Source organism: Callorhinchus milii, unplaced genomic scaffold (genome assembly GCF_018977255.1).
Source record: "Callorhinchus milii isolate IMCB2004 unplaced genomic scaffold, IMCB_Cmil_1.0 Scaffold6, whole genome shotgun sequence".
NCBI classification, from domain to species: Eukaryota; Metazoa; Chordata; class Chondrichthyes; order Chimaeriformes; family Callorhinchidae; genus Callorhinchus; species Callorhinchus milii.
Genome location: NW_024704747.1, coordinates 258,196 through 282,527, shown reverse-complemented (window position 1 = coordinate 282,527; position 24,332 = coordinate 258,196). Strand labels below are relative to the sequence as shown.

The 24,332-nt window shown below is 56.3% G+C and overlaps 3 protein-coding genes across 9 annotated transcripts in view; 1 reads left to right on the top strand and 2 right to left on the bottom strand.

Annotated features, from left to right (window-relative positions):
* Nucleotides 1-1,996: 1,996 nt before the first annotated feature.
* Nucleotides 1,997-4,144, top strand: inha (inhibin subunit alpha). The gene is made up of 3 exons (XM_042336171.1): nucleotides 1,997-2,285; nucleotides 3,062-3,189; nucleotides 3,288-4,144. Exons 1-3 carry the CDS (start codon nucleotides 1,997-1,999, stop codon nucleotides 3,873-3,875), a joined length of 1,005 nt encoding a protein of 334 aa, XP_042192105.1. The 3' UTR covers nucleotides 3,876-4,144.
* An 864-nt stretch (nucleotides 4,145-5,008) lies between these two features.
* LOC103189796 (gap junction gamma-1 protein-like) lies at nucleotides 5,009-10,627 on the bottom strand. 2 transcript variants are annotated; one of them, XM_042336552.1, is made up of 4 exons: nucleotides 10,500-10,627; nucleotides 7,307-7,350; nucleotides 5,919-7,040; nucleotides 5,009-5,692 (listed from the first exon to the last, which is right to left on the bottom strand). In XM_042336552.1, exons 3-4 carry the CDS (start codon nucleotides 7,030-7,032, stop codon nucleotides 5,679-5,681), a joined length of 1,128 nt encoding a protein of 375 aa, XP_042192486.1. In that variant the 5' UTR covers nucleotides 7,033-7,040; nucleotides 7,307-7,350; nucleotides 10,500-10,627; the 3' UTR covers nucleotides 5,009-5,678. The 2 variants fall into 2 exon arrangements, with proteins under 2 accessions (XP_042192486.1, XP_042192487.1); XM_042336553.1 differs by having other exon boundaries at nucleotides 10,560-10,627.
* Nucleotides 10,628-11,553: 926 nt separating this feature from the next.
* Nucleotides 11,554-24,332, bottom strand: part of LOC103189797 (serine/threonine kinase 11 interacting protein) — a 25,475-nt gene continuing 12,696 nt past the window's right edge. For 5 of the 6 annotated variants that reach the window (XM_042336398.1, XM_042336397.1, XM_042336399.1 and 2 more), the window contains 11 exons: nucleotides 24,003-24,113; nucleotides 23,748-23,913; nucleotides 21,823-21,980; nucleotides 20,843-21,218; nucleotides 20,464-20,579; nucleotides 19,869-19,966; nucleotides 19,404-19,591; nucleotides 18,927-19,011; nucleotides 18,426-18,511; nucleotides 16,072-16,286; nucleotides 15,525-15,901 (listed from right to left, as the gene is read on the bottom strand). In XM_042336398.1, coding sequence (XP_042192332.1) covers nucleotides 15,749-15,901; nucleotides 16,072-16,286; nucleotides 18,426-18,511; nucleotides 18,927-19,011; nucleotides 19,404-19,591; nucleotides 19,869-19,966; nucleotides 20,464-20,579; nucleotides 20,843-21,218; nucleotides 21,823-21,980; nucleotides 23,748-23,913; nucleotides 24,003-24,113 — 1,752 coding nt within the window. In that variant the 3' untranslated portion in view covers nucleotides 15,525-15,748. Of the gene's footprint in view, nucleotides 11,615-15,524; nucleotides 15,902-16,071; nucleotides 16,287-18,425; nucleotides 18,512-18,926; nucleotides 19,012-19,403; nucleotides 19,592-19,868; nucleotides 19,967-20,463; nucleotides 20,580-20,842; nucleotides 21,219-21,822; nucleotides 21,981-23,747; nucleotides 23,914-24,002; nucleotides 24,114-24,332 lie in introns of those variants that run through there. The other variant, XR_006085212.1, reaches the window with a different exon arrangement.

Below are 24,332 nucleotides of genomic sequence, written 5' to 3'. Positions count from 1 at the left end.
TCTCACAGGTGTGTGTGTGATGCTCACCGTCTCTCACAGGTATGTGATCCTCACTCACAGGTGTGTATGTGATGCTCTCTCACAGGTGTGTGTGTGATGCTCACAGGTGTGTGTGTGATGCTCTCTCACAGGTGTGTGTGTGTGATGCTCACCCTCTGCCTTCTCGTTCTCCTGGATTTGTGGAGTCCTGTAGCTCAGTGGTTAGAGCACTCGCTTTGCAAGCGAGAGACCTGAGTTCAATCCCAGGCAGAGACATCAGGGTCTGGATAAGTGTAAACTTCCTGCAGCTGAATATGGAGAAGATGGAAGGTGTACTCCTTGGCTCCCGTCAATGTCTTCACTCCTGTGGATCTGAACTCCTGAATCTCCCTGGGTTCTCCCTCAGACTCACCGAACCAGTGCGCAATGTTAGTGCTCAGTTCAACCCCCAGTTGTCATTCTTCCCCCACATCTGGTCCCTGATCAGAACAGCATTCCTCCACCTCCGCCACATTGCCCGCCTCCGACCGTACCTTACCCCAAATGCAGCCGGGCAGGACAGGGCCGAGACGGTCACGCCCTGGCGGTCAGCAGCTCACACCATCGGCCGTGGGCTGTTCCCGGGACAAACTGCCTTGTGTTGCTCTGTGGTGGCCGTCACTCGTTCAGGCCTCCAGCCAGTCCAGATCGGACTGCACGGTGACTCAGTGGCACTCCAAACATCTCCTCCCAGGGAGCACGAAGCCACTCCACCAGCTCCCTCACCAGCTCCACACACTCCGTGTGTAACCCCCACACACTCTCTGTCCGGGTCACCTGCACATGGGAGGGCAGGGGTTGGGGTGGGGGAGGGTCGAGGGCCGAGAACAAGAAGGTTGAGCAGATAAACATACCTGAGCTGCGAAGAATCCCAGTGGGCGACCATTCACCTCCCAGTTCATACATACCCCCCGCCCTACTACCCGCCCACCCCACCCCATACACTGCCCCCCCCACTACTCCGTTCCCGCCCTACCTGTGGGTACAAACCTCGTGATAGACCCGATCCACTGCTTGTCCCTCACACCCTCCGCTCCACCATTGGAGGTCGCACTCTCAGCCATTACGCCCCACAACTGTGGAACACTCTCTCTCTGCTTTTTCACGTCCTGTCTGAAAACCTTATTTTTCGACTGTGCTTACGGTCACCTCTCCCCCCCCCACCCTTCGCGAGCCCCCACTGTTAAGCGCTCTGACACACACACAAACACAGATGTGGGTGCGTGTTTGATTCTCTCACACAGACGTGGGTGTGTATTTAATACTCTCTCTAACACAGATGTGGGTGCGTGTTTAATACTCTCTCTAACACACAGATGTGGGTGTGTGTTTAATACTCCCCTAACCCTATAACACACAGATGTGGGTACGTGTTTGACACTGTCTCGCTCTCTCTCACAGGTGTGGATGCGTGTTTAATACTCTCTAACACACAGGTGTGGGTGAGTGTTTAATACTCTCTCTAACACACATGTGCAGGTGCGTGTTTATAATAATAATAATCCTTGCATTTGATATAGCGCTTTTCATGTCGGGAGGACGTCCCAAAGTGCTTCACAGAACACACTGTAAAGTGAATTGACTGTATATTTGTGGGCGAACGCGGCAGCCAATTGCACACAGCAATGTCCCACAAACAGTCGTAGATTGAAAATGACCAATTTATTATTGTATTGTTTTGGAGGGATTATTATTAGGCTCTGTGTGGAGTAAGGAAACTTGCCCAAGGTTTCGCCCTCTGCCTGGAATTGATCTTAGGTCTCTCACTTGCAAAGCGAGTGCTCTAACCACTGAGCTACAGGACTCCTCTAATACTCTTTCTAACACACAGGTGTGGGTGCGTGTTTGATACCCTCTAACACACAGGTGTGGGTGCGTGTTTGATACCCTCTAACACACAGGTGTGGATGCGTGTTTGATACTCTCTAACACACAGGTGTGGATGCGTGTTTAGTACTCTCTCTCTCACAGGTGTGGGATGCTGATGTTGGCTGTGCTGGGGGTGTGGGTGCTGCCGGGGTTGGTGACAGGCTGCTCGCAGCACAGTCTCAGTGAGGATGCCATCCTGGCACAGGCTCAGGAGGAGATGCTGGAGCGGCTGGGCCTGGACGCACCCCCCAACACCCCCCAGACCCCTCCCCTGGGCACCCTCCACCACAGCAACCCCTTCACCAACCCGCGCCTGGCTCGCCGCCTCACCCGCTGGCTCGCACACCAGACCAGCAAAGACGCTGACAAGTCTGAGGTCATCTTATTCCCCATTTCTGGTGAGTGGCACTGGAGAGTGACAACAGCAACAAATTACACGTAGGCATGGCCTGTCACAGGGAGGCTGGGGTTGGGGTCAGAGAGGAATGGGGGGGAAGGGGCCGAGGTCAAAGAGGAAGGTCTTGGGATGGGTTTTGGGAGGGGGTGAGGTGGAGGGGCTCCAGGATGAAGTTCCAGAGTACCCGACTGCCAATAGAGGTTGGGGAGGAGCAATGCCATGGGGAGGACTTTAACAGTGAGGACTGGGATGTTAAAGTGGATTCTCTGGGGGATGGGGCGCCGGTCAATCCGGGAGAGGGTGGGGCGCCGGTCAGTCCGGGAGAGGGTGGGGCGCCGGTCAGTCCGAGAGAGGGTGGGGCGCCGGTCAGTCCGGGAGAGGGTGGGGCGCCGGTCAGTCCGAGAGAGGGTGGGGCGCCGGTCAATCCGGGAGAGGGTGGGGCGCCGGTCAGTCCGAGAGAGGGTGGGGCGCCGGTCAATCCGGGAGAGGGTGGGGCGCCGGTCAGTCCGGGAGAGGGTGGGGCGCCGGTCAGTCCGGGAGAGGGTGGGGCGCCGGTCAGTCCGGGAGAGGGTGGGGCGCCGGTCAGTCCGGGGCACCGGTGTGCAGAGCTGGAGGGTGTGACCTGGACAGACTCACTCCGGCCGTTGTGAGTGACCTCAGAGCTGCCCTTTACTCCCGGTCACGGGGCAGTGGCCGAGTCGGTGGGACAGTGTCAGAGAAGCGGCGCCGATTCCTCGGCAGATGGCGATGTGACTGACGGTTTGTGTTCCGTTACAGAGATCCCGTGTGATGTGCGCGTCGGCGGCTTTGGCGGTGACCACACGTTCCTGTTCCAACCCTCAGCGCACTCCCAGCGCCGCCTCGTCACCGCGGCACAGCTCTGGTTCTACAGCGGGGCAGCGGGGGTCGGGGCGGGGGGCGAGGCGGGGGGGGCGGGGGTCGGGGCGGGGGCGAGGCGGGGGGGGCCGAGGCGGAGGGCGAGGGGGGGGCGGGGGTGGCCGAGGCGGGGGCGGGCGCGGGGCTGTTCGTGCTGACCGAGAAGGACCGGTTTGTGAGCGCGGCGGAGAGCAGCCGCACACACGGCCGGTGGCTGGTGTTCACCATCGCCGCGCACCGGCTGCCGTTCCTCTCCCACAAGCTGCTGATGCTGCAGGTCCGGTGCCCGCGGTGCCCGTGCGGCCCCCCCCACGGCCACCTGCCCTTCATCCTGTCCAACACCCGGGCGGTGGGTCCCGCCCGCTCCCGGCGCGCCTCCGCGCCCTGGTCCCCGGCCTCTGTCCGCCTCCTGCAGAGACCGCCCTCCCCGGAGATGGTCCACGACGACTGCCATCGCTCGGCCGTCAACATCAGCTTCGCGGCGCTCGGTTGGGGTAACTGGATCGTGCAGCCGAGCGTCTTCACCTTCTACTACTGTAACGGCACCTGCGCCAACTCCAACCACCTGGCGGCCAGTCCGGCCCTGCGGGAGTGCTGCAGCGCGGTGCCCGGGACCATGCGGCCGCTCCGGGTCCGCACCACCTCCGACGGCGGCTTCACCTTCAAATACGAGACCATCCCCAACATCATCACTGATGAGTGCGCGTGTATCTGACCCCAAACCCGGGGGTGCGGGTGTTGGGGCTCTCCCCCTTCCCCGAGAGACCGGGAGGGAGGGAGGGATTGCCGAGGGACAGAGTAACGAACGGGAATGGTTTCAGACAGTTTCTGTCGGTTTTGTCGCTATTCCCGTTGCTGTCAGTATCAAGTCATTAAACTCTGGGGTCGCTGCTCCCGGTGTCGACGCTGCTTTTATGGTCAAACCTGTAACTGGAAGCTCTCGGCCTCCGCGCTCACCACCGATGGTTCAGCAAAGTCTCCTCCACCGGGACTTCCTGGAGCCGGTAGTGAACCTGGCAGCAGTCACTGCTGCTCCGCCCCACCCCCACCCGCTCCACCGGGGGTCCGCGCAAACTCCCGGGAGGAAAATCGGAAAACAACCAATCGCATTTATAGCGCCTTCCAAGTCGGGTGGACATCCCAAAGTGCTGGAGGTTGAAGGGTCTGGACCCGAGCCGGGGGTTGGAGGATGGCCAAAGGGAAGGTCTTAAGATGGGCCTTGAAGGAGGCAAGAGAGGGGGTGACCGGGGAGATTCCGGGATGGAAAGTGAGGGCGGAGAGGCTGAAGGAGAATCGCATTTGATGCTCTTTGAACTCCGCAACAATACGAACCTGTCCTCTCTCATTCACCTCCCGACCTAATCAATCCTTCTCCCCGGTCATGCAAACTCCTCTCCCCCACCACCCACCCTCACTGAAATCTGGATCTCTCCAGGTGACACCTTCCCCCTCACTGAGGCCATACCATCCCACAACACATTCCATCACACCCCACGATCTAACCGCCATGGCGGGTGGTGTGGCTCTCATTCCCAGGTCTTTACTGGGTCTGTTCCCTTACTCCCCCGCGCTCTCCTCACAGCCTTGCAAATCTGTCCTCCCTAGAAGTAGGAACCCAGTTGTTAGTCGATTGGAGGATCGCTTTTCCAAGGGTAATAACCCCTTCAAAAAAAATTGGTCTCTCAATCCACGACTGTTTTGGGACACAGTTGTGCACAATTGGCTGCTGCGTTACGTCTATAAAATACAACAGTCACTAAAACATATTCTGTGAAGCGTTTTGAGACATCTCGAAGACGTGATAAGGCACTGTATCAAATAATTGACTGTGACTGAGGTTTTTGTGAGTTTGTGAATCTTTATATTTTTCTAAAAAAAAGTACAAAATTCAGTTAGACCAAGTACAAAGGTTAAAAATGTGCTGGTTCACCCCCCCCTCTCCCTCCACCCCCACAGGGAGCGAGCGAGGGGGAGGCCATGGTTCTGTAAACAACAAGGCCGGGAACTGTAAACAGGCCCCCCCCCACACCCCAGATGTCAGAATCAGAGGACAGCAGCCTCTGGTCTGAAATGTCAGGACTCACATTCCTCCCCCCCCCCCCCACAGCGTCACTCACTTTTCCTCAGTTCCTCATCCACACCACCGATTCCCCGAAAATAGATATAGAAAAATAGGCTGATCAGCAAGTGATCTGGAATGTTCTACGCTCGTAAATGAGACCTAAACGCTACAACAACGAAGAAGACGCATCTATAAATTCAACAAAAGTACAAACCTTGAGAGAAGGCGGGGTGGGCACGGGTGGGGGTGTGGGGAGGGAACCCCCCAACCACCAGCCACCAAACAGCACCAAAGACCCAGTACTAAACCCGGCTCCTCCACTCAGCACCTATTAAAAACTAGAACCCACCCCCCACCCTTTGAAACTGCCCCCCACCACCCACCCCGGAATCGTCACATCAGCTGCTGCAATCTTCCAGTCATTGTGTGGTACCGAGTTCAGGCTCCACTTCGCCCTCATCCCTTCACCCCTGTGGACAAAGCGGACAGTCAGCCCCACTCAGATACCCCTCCCCCCCCCCCCCCCCCACCGTACTGTTCATCCCGGCCACACCCTACCCCCTGCCCTCCTACCCCCTGCCCTCCTACCCCACACATCCCATTTGCCCAGTACCCATCACTGCTCCTCCACTGTCCACCCACACCCCCTGCCGTGTCCTGCCTCAGGCCCCCCCGCCGCCGAGTCCCAGCCCGTACCTGCGCACGCAGCCGGCGCCCCCTCTTTCTCCTGAGCCGAGTTCAGTCGGTTCTGCTCGGCGGCTGTGCTGTTGGACTCGGGGCTGCCGCTGCGGGAGTGGCTGCCCGGCTCTGCGGCCGGATGGTTCCGGAAGGCCATGTCCAGCTGCTGCTGGACGAGGTGCAGGTGGTGGCGCAGATGTTGGAGGTCGTCGGAGGGTTGGCCGCCGAATGCGGGGGCCCCATTGGCCAGTCGGTGCCGGTACTGCTCCTTGGCGAGGAGGGAGTGGTAGCCGGGGGGCGCGTGGGAGTGCGCGGGGGCCGAGGCAGGTGGGCCGCGGCGTCTCCGGCCACGCAGCCCGTCCCGGACGCCCCCCACCCCCAGGTGCAGCAGCTCCAGGAGGTTGAGGAGCAAACACAAGCTGCTCACCACGTACATGACCAGCAGGAAGATGGTCTTCTCGGTGGGCCGCGACACGAAGCAATCCACGGTGTGTGGACAAGGTTTGGTGCTGCACACGAAGCCGGGGATCACCTCGAAGCCGTACAGCAGGTACTGGCCGAACAGGAAGCCCACCTCGAAGCCGGTGCGGGCGATGAGGGACGCCACGTAAACCTTCATCAGCCCGTCCTGCTTGATCCTCTGCCGCCCGTCGTGCTGCTTCCTCTCCGGCATCGGCTGCCTCCCCTTCCCGGCCGGTGGCTCCGGCTCCATCTCCTCACAGATCATGGGGTCCTCCTCGTCGTCCCCATCGGCCTCCTCGTAATCTCGCGCGGGGCCACGGTGCACGATGGGGGGGGGGCGCCGGCGCGGGGGGGGCACGGCCTCTGTGCGGGCGATCTTGTGAACGGCGAAGCCCAGGTACAGGATGGACGGCACCGAGATCATAATGATCTGAAAGACCCAGAACCTGACGTGGGAGAGCGGAGCGAAGGCATCATAGCACACGTTCTCGCAGCCCGGCTGCTGCGTGTTGCACACGAACTTGCTCTGCTCGTCGTGGTAGATGGACTCACCGCCCACCGCCGTCAGCACGATCCGGAACACGATCAGCACCGTCAGCCAGATCTTCCCCACGAAGGTCGAGTGGTTGTGGATCTCCTCCAGCAGCCGGGTCAGGAAGCTCCAGCTCATGGTGCTCACTGGGTGGGGGGGTGAGGGGAGCGCAGGTGTTACTGGAGAACTGCTTAACACCCAATCATGCGCCCCCCCCCACACACACACACAAACACTCTCAGCCCCAAAACACCTCACCCTTCAGGTCCACCAAATCCTGAGTGTGTGGGTGAGGGAGTTGTTACTGGAGCACTGCTTAACCCCCACCCACCCAACACCCCACATCAGACCAACCCCTGAGAACAGAGTGTGCGTGCAAGAGAGCGAGAGAGGAGACCGGCCTGAACCTCACCTGCTCATGTGATTCGGTCACTGCAAAATCTTCAGAATTAACTCCTTATACAAATCAGACAAAGAGATTAGAGATTCTGGAAAAAAAACAGTGCAGCTGCAGGGGATCAGGTGATGGGGGTCCCGGGGTGCATCAGACTGGCACACGGCGCTGAGGGTCAGGCCGGGAGATCGCTGCTGTGTAATGTTTTAGCCCCTCCCAAACAAAATCACTGCAACAAGAAAAAACATTCAAAATCCACATGCCTGTCCGGACACGCACACACACCAGCTGCCATCTCAGGACTGACTGCAACCCCACCTCCCAGCTTTGCTCACACACAAGGCTGTGGGCTTAGCCCCAGGCTGAGGGGGTGGGTGGGGGGGACTCACAGTCCAAGCTGATGTTTTAGCACAGTGCTGGGGGGGGGGCAGAGAGAGCACCACATTGTCAGGGACACCTTCAAAACTGAGGTCCCGCTTTTGCCCTGTTCCGGTGGAGGCTGAAGATCCCGGGACAACACTCAAAAAGGAGGTTTCTCTCTCCCAGCCCAGTGTCCTGGTGAACAATCCCCACATAAAACTCCTCATTCACTTCATGGCTGTTTGCGGGACATTGCTGTGCACAGATTGCTGTGCGTGCCGGGCTGGGGGTGGGCAGCAGTGCGGTGATCAGGAAGCGGGAATGAGCTGGTGAGGTGCTGGAGACGTAGAGCCGAGCTGGGATTGTGGGAGACTCGGCTCTGAGGTAGCAGGAATGGCTGGGAAGTTTCACTTGCCTCTCAGGCCGCTGCTCAGTCCCTGTGAGTCACAAACCGGGGATTACTTTACACACTGAGCGATTGTTCCCAGAGCCCCTCCCTTCCTCCCGACCGCCTATCCAATACAACTCCAACCTACCACACGTTGCACGGACAGTGTAGAGAGAGCTTTACTGCGTCTCTAACCCTGACTTGGGAGTGTGGACACACAGTGTAGAGGGAGCGTTACTGTGTCTCTAACCCTGACCTGGGAGTGTGGACACACAGTGTAGAGAGAGCTTTACTGCGTCTCTAACCCTGACTTGGGAGTGTGGACACACAGTGTAGAGGGAGCGTTACTGTGTCTCTAACCCTGACTTGGGAGTGTGGACGGACAGTGTAGAGGGAGCTTTACTGTGTCTCTAACCCTGACCTGGGAGTGTGGACGGACAGTGTAGAGGGAGCTTTACTGTGTCTCTAACCCTGACCTGGGAGTGTGGACGGACAGTGTAGAGGGAGCTTTACTGTGTCTCTAACCCTGACCTGGGAGTGTGGACGGACAGTGTAGAGGGAGCTTTACTGTGTCTCTAACGTGCTGTCACTGACAGGGGAACTAGCTCTGCCAGTGCCTCGAGCTCGGATGTTTCAACAAACCATTAATTCTAATATTCCAGAGGATCACGAATCAACCCCGAGGCAGAAAGTTTAGGCTGTGCTGGTGCTCGTTCCCCCACTGGAGCTCTCTAATATAATCCCATCCCTTGAAAATTAGGGAAATGATTTTATTGGCTTCCCAGGAGCTCAAACAGTCTGGGGGAGCATGAAGGTCCCAGGTGCTGGAGACAAAAGTGGGAATGTAATGTGGTGAGGAGCTTCAGCCAGAAACACATAATGATCCTCGCATTTGATACAATGCCTTATCACGTCTTCGAGTCATCTCAAAGCGCTTCACAGAATACACTGTAAAGTGTAGTGACTATTTTGTGGGTGAAACGCGGCAGCCAATTGTGTATAGCAGTGTCCCACAAACAGTCGTGGATTGAATGACCACAATTTTTTTTAAAAAAGAGATTATTATCCCTGGAATGTGACCTGCCAATCAGCTAACAACCGGGTTCCTACTTATTGCTAAGTAAACAGACGTGTGGAGCAAGGAAACTTGCCTACGGTTTCGCTAGATACACACACAGTCCAAGAGAGAGACAGACAGGAGACATTGGAGTGCGGGGAGGAAACGAGAGACCCGAGACTCTCTCTAGTAAATACACGTCTTGAAAAATTACTGAGAAAAACAAGTTACATTGCAGGAAGACGGGAGGTGAGGAGACACATACAGGGTCCACTCTCACACCAGAGTCAGCAAAAGCTGCAAAGTTTCATCACCAAAAGCTCCAGCCCTGACCAGCATTTCTCTTCGACCGTGCCTTCACGTCCCCTCTCGACTCTCTACCCCCTCCTCCCTCCCTCCCTCCCTCCCCTCACCCTGACCATTTCCCCCCTGCTCGGGTCCAGCACCTTGGGACATCCTCCCAACGTGAAAGGCACTCTATATATGCAATGTTGTTGTTGTAACTGTCCCTTACCCACTCCATACATCCAGCTGTAACTGACCAGCACACACACCCTCCCCACACGCACTCTCGCACCCCCCCCCCCCGCACAAGCACACACTCCCCCCGCACACACGTGCACTCCCCCCTCCCCCACGCGCACACTCCCCACCCCACACATAGGCGCGCACTCCTCCCCCACACACAGGTATGCACTCCTCCCCCCCCCCCCACACACACACACGCACACTCCCCCCCCCCCCACACACAGGCGCACTCACCCCCCCCACACACACTCCTCCCCACACACACACACACACACACACACACACGCACACTCCCCCCCCCCCCATACACACAGGCGCACTCACCCCCCCCCCCCCCACACACTACTCCTCCACACACACACACACACACACACACACGCGCACTCCTCCCCCCCTCCACACCCGCTCTCCCCCACACACACTCCTCCCCACACACACACACGCGCACTCCTCCCCCCCCCCACACCCGCTCTCCCCCACACGCACACTCTCCCCCACACACACAGTAACTGACCAGCACACACTTACTTACACACTGTAACTGCCCCCTCACTCACACACACACACACACACACGAACAGTAACTGCCCCCTCACTCACACACACAGGTTGAAGCTGACCCACTCACACACACTGTAACGGACCAGTACACACTCTCATACACACACTCTCTCTCACACTCACACACATTCTCTCTCACACACACACTCACACATTCTCACACACACACACATTCTCACTCACACACACATTCTCACACACATTCTCTCTCACACACTCACACATTCTCACTCACACACACACATTCTCTCTCACACACACACTCTCACACACACATTCTCTCACACTCTCTCTCTCACACACACGTTGTGTGGTACCTGAGGACACACTCCGGTACTGTTCGCTCCGCTTTTCGCAAACAAAGAAAATCTCCAAACCTGAAGAGCCACGTGATGTAGGAATCCTCCCAAACCTCTCCCCCAGCCCAGCCCCCTCCCTCATACACCCTCCCAGCCCAGCCCCCTCCCTCATACACCCTCCCAGCCCAGCCCCCTCCCTCATACACCCTCCCAGCCCAGCCCCCTCCCTCATACACCCTCCCAGCCCAGCCCCCTCCCTCATACACCCTCCCAGCCCAGCCCCCTCCCTCATACACCCTCCCAGCCCAGCCCCCTCCCTCATACACCCTCCCAGCCCAGCCCCCTCCCTCATACACCCTCCCAGCCCAGCCCCTCCCTCATACACCCTCCCAGCCCAGCCCCCTCCCTCATACACCCTCCCAGCCCAGCCCCCTCCCTCATACACCCTCCCAGCCCAGCCCCCTCCCTCATACACCCTCCCAGCCCAGCCCCTCCCTCATACACCCTCCCAGCCCAGCCCCCTCCCTCATACACCCTCCCAGCCCAGCCCCTCCCTCATACACCCTCCCAGCCCAGCCCCCTCCCTCATACACCCTCCCAGCCCCCTCCCTCATACACCCTCCCAGCCCAGCCCCCTCCCTCATACACCCTCCCAGCCCCCTCCCTCATGCACCCTCCCAGCCCAGCGTCCCACAAACAGTCGTGGATTGAATGACCACAGATTATTTTTAATTTTTTTTCAAATGGTTTATCAACCCTGAAAAAGCGATCCACCAATCAACTAACAACCGGATTCCTAACTGCTGGTAAACTGTGTGTGGAGTAAGGAAAATTGCCTAAGGTTTCACTATTCTAGAAATCAAACCCAGGACTCTTATGCTCCACGACTCCACTTATTTGAACAACAGTTCGATCCTGTGATTGGAGTGGGACGGATTCAGGAGGGATGAGATGGGTTGAAGAGCCTTCTTTGGAATCCTGTAGCTCAGTGGTTAGGGCACTCGTTATATCAAATGGAAGGATTATTATTATTATTCATCAGAACTGATCTTGTAATGTGAAATGTGTGAGAGATCTCTGATGTCTTCCCCTCACAGCCATTCCATTGAAATGTACAATAGCTGTTTACCTCCCTGCAATCAATCAAGGAGAGAAAGAGATGTGAGGTTGGAATGAAGCATAAATCAGATAACAGTCAATGGTCCCAGTCACACAGACAATCATTATAAACAGCTCACAACAGGTAATGGTCCCATTCACACCTCCCACCACACAGCCCAAGGCTCTAGTTCACAGATCACACAATACACACCTCAATCCCTGGTTCTGTTCCTGAGAAACTCTGCCCCCAACCCTGGCCCCAAACCTCCTGGCTCCGGCCACAGCTCCTTGGCTCCAGCCCCAACCCCTCACCTCAGCCAATTTGCTCACAGCAGCAACCCACAAACAGCCATGGAGTGAGTGACCAATTTTATTAAGGGGATAGTTGGCCAGGACACCAGGAGAGTGAAAAACTCCCTTCTCTTTTCGAATAGCTCCCCGGGATCTTTAACCTAACACCTGAACAGGCAAATGAGATCTTGGTTTTGATGTCTCATCTGAAGAACGGTACCTCCAATAATGCAACGCTCCTCCTCCCCCACCCCCCAGGACTGCATTGGACCATCAGCTTAGTTATTCCAAGTCCCGAAGTGGGGGCTTGAACTCACAGCCTTCTGACTCGGAGGCGAGTGTTACCATTAAGCCAGGCTGAGAGTGTGAGAACAACTATCTCTCTCTTTCTATGAACTCTGATACAATCTGTGATGTTGATGTGATCAGTGAAGAGCAATCATTCCGGGTAATAAAACACAAACTTCCAGATAACAACAGGCATTTGCTACAACAACAACTTGGATTTATATAGCGCCCTCCACGCCGGACAGTGGATATACTGCCCATTGGAAACAGGTGCCAATCTCTGCTCTCTAGCCATGCCACCATCTTGCAACACTTTTTTTTGCTGGGTGTCTGCCCCGACCGGAAACCCATCACCATCCAACCAAACTGAGATTTCTATGCATCCCACCTACACATGGAAATTCCAGAGATATTTGTTGGAATGGAATGTGCACTCTCTCTCCCTGGAGGAACTAATTCTGGGGAGTATTAGACACAGGCAAGAGTCAAGGCTTGGGGACACCAGTGTGCATTGGGGTAAATGCTGGAGTCTAACCTGCTAAAACAGCAGCAACAACCCACCAATGGTGGGCCGAGTGGGGTGGGGGACGTGGAGCAGGCCGGAGCCGGCTGAGTGGATGGAACAGGCGGGTTAGTAGTGGGTTACGAGATCACAGAGATAGGGTGGGGCGAGGCCATGGAGGGCTTTGTAGGTAAGGACCAGTATCTTGAACTGGATCCTCAGAAGGATAGGGAGCCAATGGAGTCGGGCGAGAATGGGGGAGATGGGGTCACAGAGTTTGGTGCGGGAGAGAACACGGGCTGCAGAGTTAGTTCTGGATTATCTTCAGCTGTGGAGGGAGGATTTGTGAAGGCCGACAAGCAGGGAGTTTGCACAGTCGAGCCTGAAGGGGATGAAGGCATGAACAAGAGTTTCAGCGGCCTGAGGGGTGAGGCAGTGGCGGAGTCGGGCGATGTTACGGAGGTGAGGGAAAGCAGAGCGGGTCATGGCTTGAATGTGGGGGAGAAGACAGTTGAGGGTTGAACAAGACACCCAGGTTCCTGACTGGCTTGGGGAGCTGTAGTGAGCAACCATGGAGGTTGATGCTCCCAGAGCCTGAGGTGCAGAGGCGCTGGCGCGAGCCAATCAGGAGGGCCTCAGTCTTGTTCACATTCAACTGTCAGAAGTTTGCCCTCATCCAGGACTTGATGTCCGACAGACAGTCTGTCAGGACAGCAGTGGTCCTGGAGTTGAGGGTGGAGGCAGATAGAGTTGGGTATCATCCACATACATGTGGAAGTTGACCCCACGTCTGCGGATGATGTCTCCAATGAGAATGTAGATATTGAAGAGAGGGCCAAGGACAGAGTCCTGGGGGGCGCCAGACATGACAGTGCGGGGGCTGGAGGAGAAACCATTGGAGACAACAAAGTAGAGACGGTGAGAGAGATAGGCAAGGGCAGTTCCGCAAAGATTAAGAGGAGAGGTGGTGTATGAGGATGGAGTGGTCGCATAGCTTACCATTGAGGGAACTGTCTGGCAAGCTTACCCACTGCTTGTACAGTTAGGACCACCCTACCTGTTAGGGATTTGGCTGCAGGGTTAACAGGAGCTGAGTGGGAGGATTCCCTGCCCCCAGTGACTGGTCTGCCCTTCCAAGTCCTGCCTTGGCTCTTGCCAACCTGTATGTAGTGGAGTCTTGCAGCTCAGTGGTAAGAGCACTCACCTCGCAAGCGACAGACGTGGGTTCTATTCCCGGCAGGGAGAAATGTTGGGCACGTTTCCTTACTGCATACGCCTCTGTTTACCTAGCACTAACTAGGAACCCGGTTGTTAGTCGATTGGTGGATTGCTTTTCCGGGGATAAGAATCTCTCAAAAACTAAATAAGTTTGGTCACACAATCCACGACTGTGCGCAATTGGCTGCCGTGTTTCACCCACAAATATACAGTCAATTCAGTTTATAGGTGTCTCGTAGACATGAAAAGTGCTATATCAAATGCAAGGATTATTATTATTATTATTGTATAGGTAGCAGAAATGGAACTTCAGTCTGGTTTAGCCTCCTGGTGTTGGGTTTCCGTGTGTTTCAGGCACCCGGCTGATCATGGTGATGGGTTACTATGTGTGTTGGACACCCGGCTGTGCGAGTAGTGTGAGCCTAGTGACACTGCTAACCAGGTAGTGTCATGCCTCCCCTCCCCCCACACCCCGCCTGTGCTGGGTGTTGCAGTGCCGAGTGGATGAGATGGGTGTTGCCGTGCCGAGCCGAGCGTGATGGGTGCTGAATCTGCAGCTGTTAGTCAGGGCGGATCCTCCTGCCGCACGTGTCACGACAAGCTACAGCTCCCGTCTCGCCGGCCTATGGGAACCTGCCCACTGAGGGCACTGCCCGCTCCCGCCTGGCAGCCAGACTGTGTTCCTGAGAGCCAGCTGGGGACGCCCTGGCCTCGGTGCCAGCCAGGCAGAACCACATCCACCACAACACCCAGCTTCTTTCACTGTACTGACACCAGCCCCTCACTATGCCAACCCTGTGTGAGGGGCAACAACACAGCACCCTCCATGCAGGGCAGCATCTGTGGGAACTACACAGTGTGAGGGTAGGATACCGACCGGGGCTGTAATATTGCACTCGATGCTCTCAGCATTTTAAACAAAGATTTATTTTGCCATTTATCAAAAATACAGAATATTCACTCCACAAATCGAGACATTAAAATAAATACAGACCATTCAGCCCCGACACAGTCACCGCACTGACCACTGACTGAGCCCGACACAATTGGCCGGCTGACTTGCGCTGGGCTGACTGACTAGTGACAATCACTCTCTGTCAAGCACGTGGCCGAGTATCAGAGCCTCACACACTCTGGACAAACACAAATGGACATCAGCGACATGGACTGGACATAGAAACGTGTGCCGTATGGGAAGGGTAATGTGTGAAGGAGTGAGTGAGGGTGTGAGTGAGGGGGGGGGGGGGAATGTGAGGGTGTGAGTGAGTGTGAGTGGGTGGGGGATGTGGGACAATAATAGAAATTGGTTAAATCTATGTACAGTTGGACAGACTTTACGAGGCTGCCCACCATCCCCCCCCTCCACATTCAGTGTCGGTGATACCAGTGCAGTCTGAGCCCCTCCCTAGGCCTGACTGAGCCCAGGGGGAGGGGAATCCGGGGGTCACAGCGCTCTCTTCAATGCTCAAACTTTAAAGACATGAACTTTATAACTCGCCCCATGTCCCGGCACACGCAAAGCACACGCCCTGTGCCATGACACATGACATTCAACAAGTACGCACCCCAGCACATGCCAAGCACACACCCCAGCACATGCCAAGCACACACCCCAGCACATGCCAAGCACACGCCCCAGCACATGCCAAGCACACTTCCCACCCTCTGAACAGGAAACCCACAATTGTTCTGTTACAGTAAACGGCCAAAAACATTCACCATCAGTAGCCGCTCCTCCCCCCCGAGCCTTGCCGGGCAGGACAGGGCCGAGACGGTCACGTCCTGGCGGTCAGCGGCTCACACCATCGGCCGTGGGCTGTTCCCGGGACAAACTGCCTTATGTTGCTCTGTGGTGGCCGTCACTCGCTCAGGCCTCCGGCCAGTCCAGATCGGACTGCACAGTGACTCTCAGTGGCACTCCAAACATCTCCTCCCAGGGAGCGCGAAGCCACTCCACCAGCTCCCTCACCAGCTCCACACACTCCGTGTGTAACCCCCACACACTCTCCGTCCGGGTCACCTGCACATGGGAGGGCAGGGGTTGGGGTGGGGGAGGGTTGAGAACGAGAAGGTTGAGCAGATAAACATAGCTGAGCTGCGAAGAATCCCAGTGGGCGACCATTCACCTCCCAGTTCATACATACCCCCCACCCCCACTACTCCGTTCTCACCCTGCCTGTGGGTACAAACCTCGTGATAGACCCGGAGCAGTAGGTGTTGGGGTGATGACTGGTACAGGCAGATGGAGCTGATGTTACAGATGGGCTGGGTGTCTATCAGGGGGAGCTGTGGGGATCCCGGACTGCCCCCCTCCCCCGTCTCTGACGGCCGCCACTCGTGGTTCTCCTCCAGCAGGTGCAGCGTGGTCGGTGTGGCCACAACACTGACCGGGACTGACTGGCCATCTGTAATACAGATAGGGAGGGTCAGAGAGAGGGATCAGGGAGAGGGTTGGGGGGGGCAGAGTGAGTAACAGGGCGAGTGTGATTGTGGATGACACACAAATCTACTTTGCCTCCATCAGCACCAACTCCAGGTCCCCAATGTTCTATCAGTTTGTCTGGCAGACATCAGGGTCTGGATGAGTGTAAACTTCCTGCAGCTGAATGTGGAGAAGATGGAAGCCGTACTCCTTGGCTCCCGTCAATGTCTTCACTCCTGCGGATCTGAACTCCTGAATCTCCCTGGGTTCTCCCTCAGACTCACCGAACCAGTGCGCATTGTTAGTGTTCAGTTCGACCCCCAGTTGTCATTCTTCCCCCACATCTGGTCCCTATTCAGAACAGCCTTCCTCCACCTCCGCCACATTGCCCGCCTCCGACCGTACCTTACCCCAATTGCAGCCGAAACCCTCGTGCATGCGTTTGTCACCTCCCGCCTGGAATAGTCAAACACACTCCTCGCCGGTCTCCCCAGCTCCACCATTCAAAAAATCCAACTCATTGAGATTTCACTAGTTCTGGCCCAGGCTCCACTGGCTCCCCATCACCTAACGCATCGACTTCAAGATCCTCTCACTTCCATATTCAAATCTATTCACTCCCTGGTATCTCCCTCCCTCTCCGATCTCCTCACTCCCCGATCCACTACCCAGTGCCTCCATTCAACTGGCACAGAACCCTGCCCGTCCCTCACACCCTCCGCTCCACCATTGGAGACTCACTTTCAGCCACTACGCCCCCAAACTCTGGAATGCTCTCCCTCAAGTGAAAAAGCCTTCATCTTCGACCGTGCTTATGGCCACCTCCCGCCTCCCCGGCTTGGAGTCAGGCTCCGCCACTGAGACACTACCCTGCGTGGAGGGTGCTATATAAGTGCAAGTTGTGGTTGTTGTTGAGTGAGTGAGTGAGGCTGAGAGCAGGGACTGTGAGGACCAGAGACACTGTTGTGTCCGGTGGGGGTGAGGGCGGGGGGGAGGGGACAGAGAGACAGCTCAGATGCAAACAGTAATCAAAAAGGTGAATGGAATATTGGCTTTTATCTCAAAGGGCCTGGAATACAAAGTGGAAGAAATGCTGCTTCAGCTGCATAGAGGTTAGTCAGACCCCATCTGGAGACTGTGTTCAGTTTTGGGCACCAAACCTCAGGAAAGATATATTGGCCCTGGAGGGGGTGCAGCGCAGGTTCACCAGAATGTTACCAGGCCAAAAAGGGTTAAGTTACGAGGAAAGGCTGCGTAAATTTGGATTGTGTTCCCTTGAGTTTAGACGGTTGAGGGGGGATTTGATTGATGTACTTAAGATGATAAAGGGATTCGATAGAGTGGATACAGAGAAGCTATTTCCTCTGGTGGGGAATCCAAAACAAGGGGGCACAGTCTGAAAATCGAATCAGGCCATTTAAGAATGAAATCAGGAAGCAATTTTTCACTCAAAGGGGGGTAGAAATCTGGAAATTTTCTCTCCAAAAGGCAGTGGATGCTGGATCCATCCACACCTTTGAGAGTGAGGTTGTTGGTGGGTCCTATGTTCCTATGTGTGTATGAGAGTGAGTGAGCGTGTGTGTGTGTGAGCGTGTGCAAATGTGTATGTGAGTGTATGCATGTGTGAGATGGAGGGGTGTTCCGCCCCAGGGGCTGACTGTAAGAGAGCTCCCACCAGGCTGGAAGCTGAGGGACAAAAGGCCACTTATAGCCAGATGGTCAGATCAAAGTACAGGAAGAGACAACAGACAGTGCACTGGGGGGGGGCGGGGGGCGGGGGGGCGGGGGGCGGGGGGGCGGGGAGGGGGACAACACCAGGTTGGAGGCAGCGGTCAGGAGGATGGGGGAGCGGGAGGGGGGAGGGTCAGGAGGTTGGGGGATGGGGGATGGGGGAGGGTCAGGAAGATGGGGGAGGGGATAGTGAGTCACTTGGTGGTATTTGGTATAATAGAGTAGGAAGCTACCAGCAATTCACACAGCGTAGAGTCATCAAACACAGCACAGCCTGGCGGAGGGGAGGCTCAGAGGTGGGGGAGGGGAGAGCGACCACTGGGTGGGGGGGGGGGGAGCACCGATCACCGAGAGGGTGCTGGGGGGCAATGACGGGGCTGCGGGCTGTTACCTTGCTGCAGGAAGGCCAGCACGTACAGGTAGTTTGGTCGCTTCCCCTCCAACGCCTCTGTGGTGGAGCGTTCGCACACCAGCGGCCTGGGACAGAGAGAGAGAGAGAGAAAGCAGAGCCAGTCAGTGTTCGCTCAGCTCAGCAATACGATCAGCTGGAGCGAGTGGGTATATGTCAGTGATCAGCCACTCAACACAGAGCGGGGACGGAGGCTGAGATCAGTGACAGCACAGAGCGGGGAACAACAATAACTTGCTTGTATGCAGCGCCCTTCACAATGGGCAGAGTATCAGGGCTTAATAATGATGGCAGTTTAACCCTGAGCTGGGGAGAGGGGAGGTGACCACAGCTACATTACAACCGGAAAGGCTTCACATGCAATGTCAAAATAGATGAAAGGGGGCAGGTGTTGCCGGGGGGAGGTGGGTAGTGGGGGGTGGGAGTCACCGATCTCAAGCCTCAGCTCCTCTGGGAGGGGAATTTTTGGCTTGTGGGCCTTACCAGAGCTGGTGTCGAGGGTCCATGCGTGTGAAAGAGATGGACCTGAGTTTGCTGACGGTCCCCGGAGTCAGTTCCCTCACCACATCTGCAGGAGCACAAACTAACATCTCACCTGAAGGATAGAGTCACCAACAATACAGACCCCCCCCACCCCACCCCCACACCCCAGCGATGCGCTGGAGCCTGAGATTAGTGACAACACAGAGTCTGGACTGTGAGCTCAAAGTACCCCAACGTAGGGCTCGAACCCTCAATAACCTGACCCGGTGACATTACGCAGAGGCCATTAAACTCCCCCCCCACCCACCTCCGACTGTACTCCCAGACCAACCACCCCCACCCCCCCACTCCCCCAGAACAACTGACCACGCTCCTCCTCCCCCTGGACAGAATGCACCCCCAGACCAACCGACCGCTTCCCCCACAACAACCGCTCCCCTCCCTCTCCCTCCCGTCCATGCCCCCCTGGCCGCTGACCTGTGAAGAACTGGATGAAGCTCCGACACTTGGCCGGGTTGCGGATCAGGAGCGTGTAGGCGGCCGCCACCCCCCCAACACCCTCAAACTGCAGCCCAATACTCTGTGTGCGTAACCCAACCTGCACACACACCAGCTCCAGCAACGCATGGGATTCCCGTCTCCGCAGCCAGGCATTCGGCTGCCCCCTGATCACACAGAGAGAGAGTCACACACACACACACATACAGAGTCACTCACACACACGTACAGAGAGAGTCATACATACACATACGTACACACCAGCAACCCAAAGTCTCCTCAGGCACTCGGCTGCCCCGTGATCACATGGAGAGTCACACACACATAGTCACGCACACACACATAGTCACACACATACACACAGTCACACACAGAGGGGAAAGAGAGAATCTCTCACACTCACAGGGGGGGGTGGGGGAGTCACTCTCGCACACATGCACAGACCTGATGGGCCCAGTGACCTCCAGGATGTAGATGTTGATGTTGGAGACGACGAGGAGGGAGGAGAACTCCCCCGGGCAGCCTGCCTTCACAGCCCCGGCCTGTAATAACCACCATCACCATCACACACACACTGTTACACCATCACACACAGTTTTACACACACACACCGTTACATATACAGTTTTACACACACTGTTACACACACACACACTATAATAATAATAATCCTTGCATTTAATATAGCGCTTTTCACGTCGGGAGGACGTCCCAAAGCGCTTCACAGAACACACTGTAAAGTGAATTGACTGTATATTTGTGGGCGAACGCGGCAGCCAATTGCGCACAGCAATGTCCCACAAACAGTCGTAGATTGAAAATGACCAATTTATTATTGTTTTTGGTTTTGGAGGGATTATTATTAGGCTCTGTGTGGAGTAAGGAAACTTGCCCAAGGTTTGGCCCTGACCTGCCGGGGATTGATCTCAGGTATCTCACTTGCAAAGCGAGTGCTCTAACCACTGAGCTACAGACAGTGCTTTACACACACACCCCCCCCCCCGTTACACACACAGCGCTGACCTGTAATGGTTCTCACCTTAATGAAGCACTGATAGTCTTCTTTATCTTCATTGAAAACCTCCACATCGAAGAACAGCTTCAGTCTGTGGTCAATGGTCTGAAAATCCTCAACATTCAGATTGAATTCACCTCCTGGTGGGGGGGATGGGGGGGGGTGGGAGGGTTTGGGGGGTGGGAAGGTTGGGGTTGAGGGGGGTGGGGGGTGTGAGAGAGGACAGAACAGATATAAACAAACACCTGGCACATCTCAAAGTGCTTCACACTGCAATCCGAGCTGGTGTGGGGGGGGTGCAAGGTTACCACAAGGGGAGGAAGGCAATGGTTGGGGGGGGGGGGTCAGGGGTCCAGGCGAGAGGAGGTGGGGAAGGCAAGAGGGGTGCATGAGGCGAGCTTACCTCGGGCGTGGCCAGTTGGGTTCTCCCCGTACTCGGACAGGGGGGAGCCGGGGGTGGGGGTGAGGGAGTTGCTGTAGCGATAGCTCCAGGTCAGGCTGCCGCTGGTGGAGTTGAGGCTGCCCTTGTGAGAGAGGCCGGGGCAAGAGTGGGAGACGGAGGGAGAGCGCTCCGGTGTCTCCCCCTCCGCTGAGGACATGTCCATCTCCCGGTCGCTGCCCTCGCCCCCGCTCGGCTCCCCCTCCAGATAGAAGCTGCCACTTTTGGCCGTCACAAAGGACGAGGAGTTGTCGGGGTCGGGGGTCAGGGAATGCGACCCCCCCTCCTCCAGTGTTGCTGCTGCCACTCCGGCCACCGAGGCCCCCGGGTCCACGTCACTCTGTAAACACCACACGTTACACCCACAGGCACCACAGCCCCGCCCACAACACACCTCCCCCACAGCCCCGCCCACAACACACCTCCCCCACAGCCCCGCCCACAACACACCTCCCCACAGCCCCGCCCACAACACACCTCCCCCACAGCCCCGCCCACAACACACCTCCCCCACAGCCCCGCCCACAACACACCTCCCCCACAGCCCCGCCCACAACACACCTCCCCCACAGCCCCGCCCACAACACGCCTCCCCCACAGCCCCGCCCACAACACACCTCCCCCACAGCCCCGCCCACAACACACCTTCCCCATGGCCCCGCCCACAGCACACCTTCCCCACGGCCCGCCCACAACACACCTTCCCCACGGCCCCGCCCACAACACACCTTCCCCACAGCCCCGCCCACAACACACCGCCCACCCCAAACAGGCCGTGCCCACAACAACCCACTCTCCCCAGACAGTCCCAGCTCACAACAATGACCCGCCCGCCCTCTCCCCCCAGGACCCCAGCATATCCCTGCCAGGACCCTGCCCTTTCTCCACTGGACCCACCCTCTCCCCACAGGGCCCCATTCACGCGACCCCACCCCCGCTCTCACCTTGCTGCTCCTGGGGGTGTCACTGTCCAGGAAGGGGGGTTGCTGGTCGGGGGGTAGGGGGGTGCTGGTGCGTCTCTCCCCCACTGGGCTCCGGGCCGGCAGCACAACCACGTGGTCACTCCCACACCTGGGGCAGGCGGCCCCGCCCTGCGGCACCGCTGTGAGAGAGATCTTCATAGAGTCAAGTCACCGGGAACCGCCACTTGGCAACAGTCAGAGTGACAAACAAACCCATTCAATCCTGGCAACGTTTAGCGACTGCACCAGAGGCCACACGGCGATCCCCAAACAGCCACACGGGGAATAAGCAAATGTATGTGGGGGATTGTTGCCCACCACAAAGCCGACAGGGCTTGGGTTTAAGGATGGCAATCATGACCAACAATAACCACAAGTTGGGAGGGGCGGGTTGGGGAGAAATGTGCCAGCCTGGCTCAGGTGGCAACACTCTCACCTCCGAGCGCCACATCTGGACATTGGAACTCAGTCTAAGCTGATGCTCCAGCGTAGTGCTGGGGGTGCCCGGCGTTGTCGGAGGTGCCATCCTTGTGGAGCCGAGGTCCCGAATGCCTGGCGAGGAGGGCATTAGGGGTCTCGAAATGCACTTCAAAAAGAGCTCTTCACCTCATGGCTGCTTGTGGGGCATTCCTGCTGTGCTTCCCTACAAATAGTCACTACATTAGCCCCCAGTGAATCAGGTGAAGCGCTTTGAGCCCCTCCTGATGAGACGGGAGCTGTGTTCACGCGAAGATAACGTCACCGGAAAATTGGCAGAAAGCTGAAGGTCTCGGCTTGAGAATGAAACATCACCCTCTAGTGGCGACGTGGGGGGGCTGCAGGCACTCAGCCCAAACCCCACCCGGGACAGACGCAAACTCTCTGTCCTCAAACCTCATGGATTTAGGATTGGAAGAAATTTAACTCAATTCAGAATCCCCCTCCATTCCCTGTCTCTCCTGTCAAAAAAAAACATTAGGCGACACCCACCCCCCCTCCCACCCCCATGTTTTTTTGATTATTTGTGGGACTTGCTGCGTGCAATTGGCTGCTGTGTTTCTCCCACAAAATACAGTCACTACACTTTACAGTATAATGATAATGATCCTTGCATTTGATATAGCATTTGATGTATTTCGTGGAGTCCTGTGGCTCAGTGGTTAGAGCACTCGCTTTGCAAGTGAGAGACCTGAGTTCATTTCCAGGCAGAGGGCGAAACCTTGGGCAAGTTTCCTTACTCCACACAGAGCCTAATAATATTCCCTCCAAAACCAAAAACAATAATAAAAGTGGTCATTTTCAATCTACGACTGTTTGTGGGACATTGCTGTGCGCAATTGGCTGCCGCGTTCGCCCACAAATATACAGTCAATTCACTTTACAGTGTGTTCTGTGAAGCGCTTTGGGACGTCCTCCCGACGTGAAAAGCGCTATATCAAATGCAAGGATTATTATTATTATTATTATTATTATTATAGCACCTTATCACATTGTCGAGATGAAAGCCCATCACAGAATATACAAATGAATTAACTGTATACGTTTGGGGCGAAATGCGGCAACCAACTGCGCACAGCAGTGTCCTCACAAACAGTCGGGGATTGAGTGACTAATTTGCTTTTTTTTTAAAAAAATTATTATCCCCAGAAAAGTGATCCACCAATCAACTAACAGCCGGGTTCCTACTTACTGCTGGTAAACAGAGGCGTATGGATTAAGGAAACTTGCCCAACATTTCGCCCTGCCCGGGAATGTATGTAACCCAGGTGTCTCGCTCGCGAGGCGAGTGCTCTAACCACTGAGCTACAGGACTCTACATTCTGTGGAGTATATTCTGTGAAGCACTTTTGAGATGACTCAACAACATGATACGGTGCTGGATGAAATGCAAGGCTTATGATTATTATTATTAAAACACAGTAACTTACCGGCCAGGAAGCTAATGTGGTCGCCACTGCCGGGCTGGGTGGAGGGCTGGGGCTCTGCCAGGGGCTGGAACTCGTGCCGACACTTGAGGCATTGCTGCTGGGGCGGCTCCACCTGCTCCACACGCAGATTCCTGGCCAGTGCCGCGCTCAGCAGCTCCAGCAACTGCTGTAAGAGACAGCGCGAGAGACATGTCAACGGAGGGATGGTGGGGGGGTGCCACGCCAGGGGGAGTCACGCCGGGGGGAGAGGGATACCTGTGCAGCCTCCTCGGGACTCTTGTCCATGATGACATATTTCCTCCTGCGTTTGTCTTTGCGGATGTAGCTGAAGTGACAATCCACAGCGGGGAGCTGCCCATCACCACTCTGAGACACAGAGAGAGAGAGGGAGAGTCAAGGTTACACAACCCACAGGACACTAAGCAGCCCAGCACCACCACCAGACCCCATCCCACCTCTCTGTGTCTGACACACACAGAAACCTATTACCTGCTTAAGAGTCTTCAAATCCAACTGAGAACTCTATGCATTCCACCCATGGAAATCCCAGAGGTAGATTATTGGAAATGGAAAGCGCTCTCTCTC

What these genes read in the sequence shown, in the direction of transcription:
- inha (XM_042336171.1), top strand. Translation starts at nt 1,997, where the DNA reads ATGCTGATGTTGGCTGTGCTGGGGGTGTGGGTGCTGCCGGGGTTGGTG. An exon ending in CATCTTATTCCCCATTTCTG is followed by an intron (nt 2,286 to 3,061) that starts GTGAGTGGCACT and finishes GTTCCGTTACAG; the next exon opens with AGATCCCGTGTGATGTGCGC. An exon ending in TCTACAGCGGGGCAGCGGGG is followed by an intron (nt 3,190 to 3,287) that starts GTCGGGGCGGGG and finishes GGGGTGGCCGAG; the next exon opens with GCGGGGGCGGGCGCGGGGCT.
- LOC103189796 (XM_042336552.1), bottom strand. Translation starts at nt 7,032, where the DNA reads ATGAGCTGGAGCTTCCTGACCCGGCTGCTGGAGGAGATCCACAACCAC.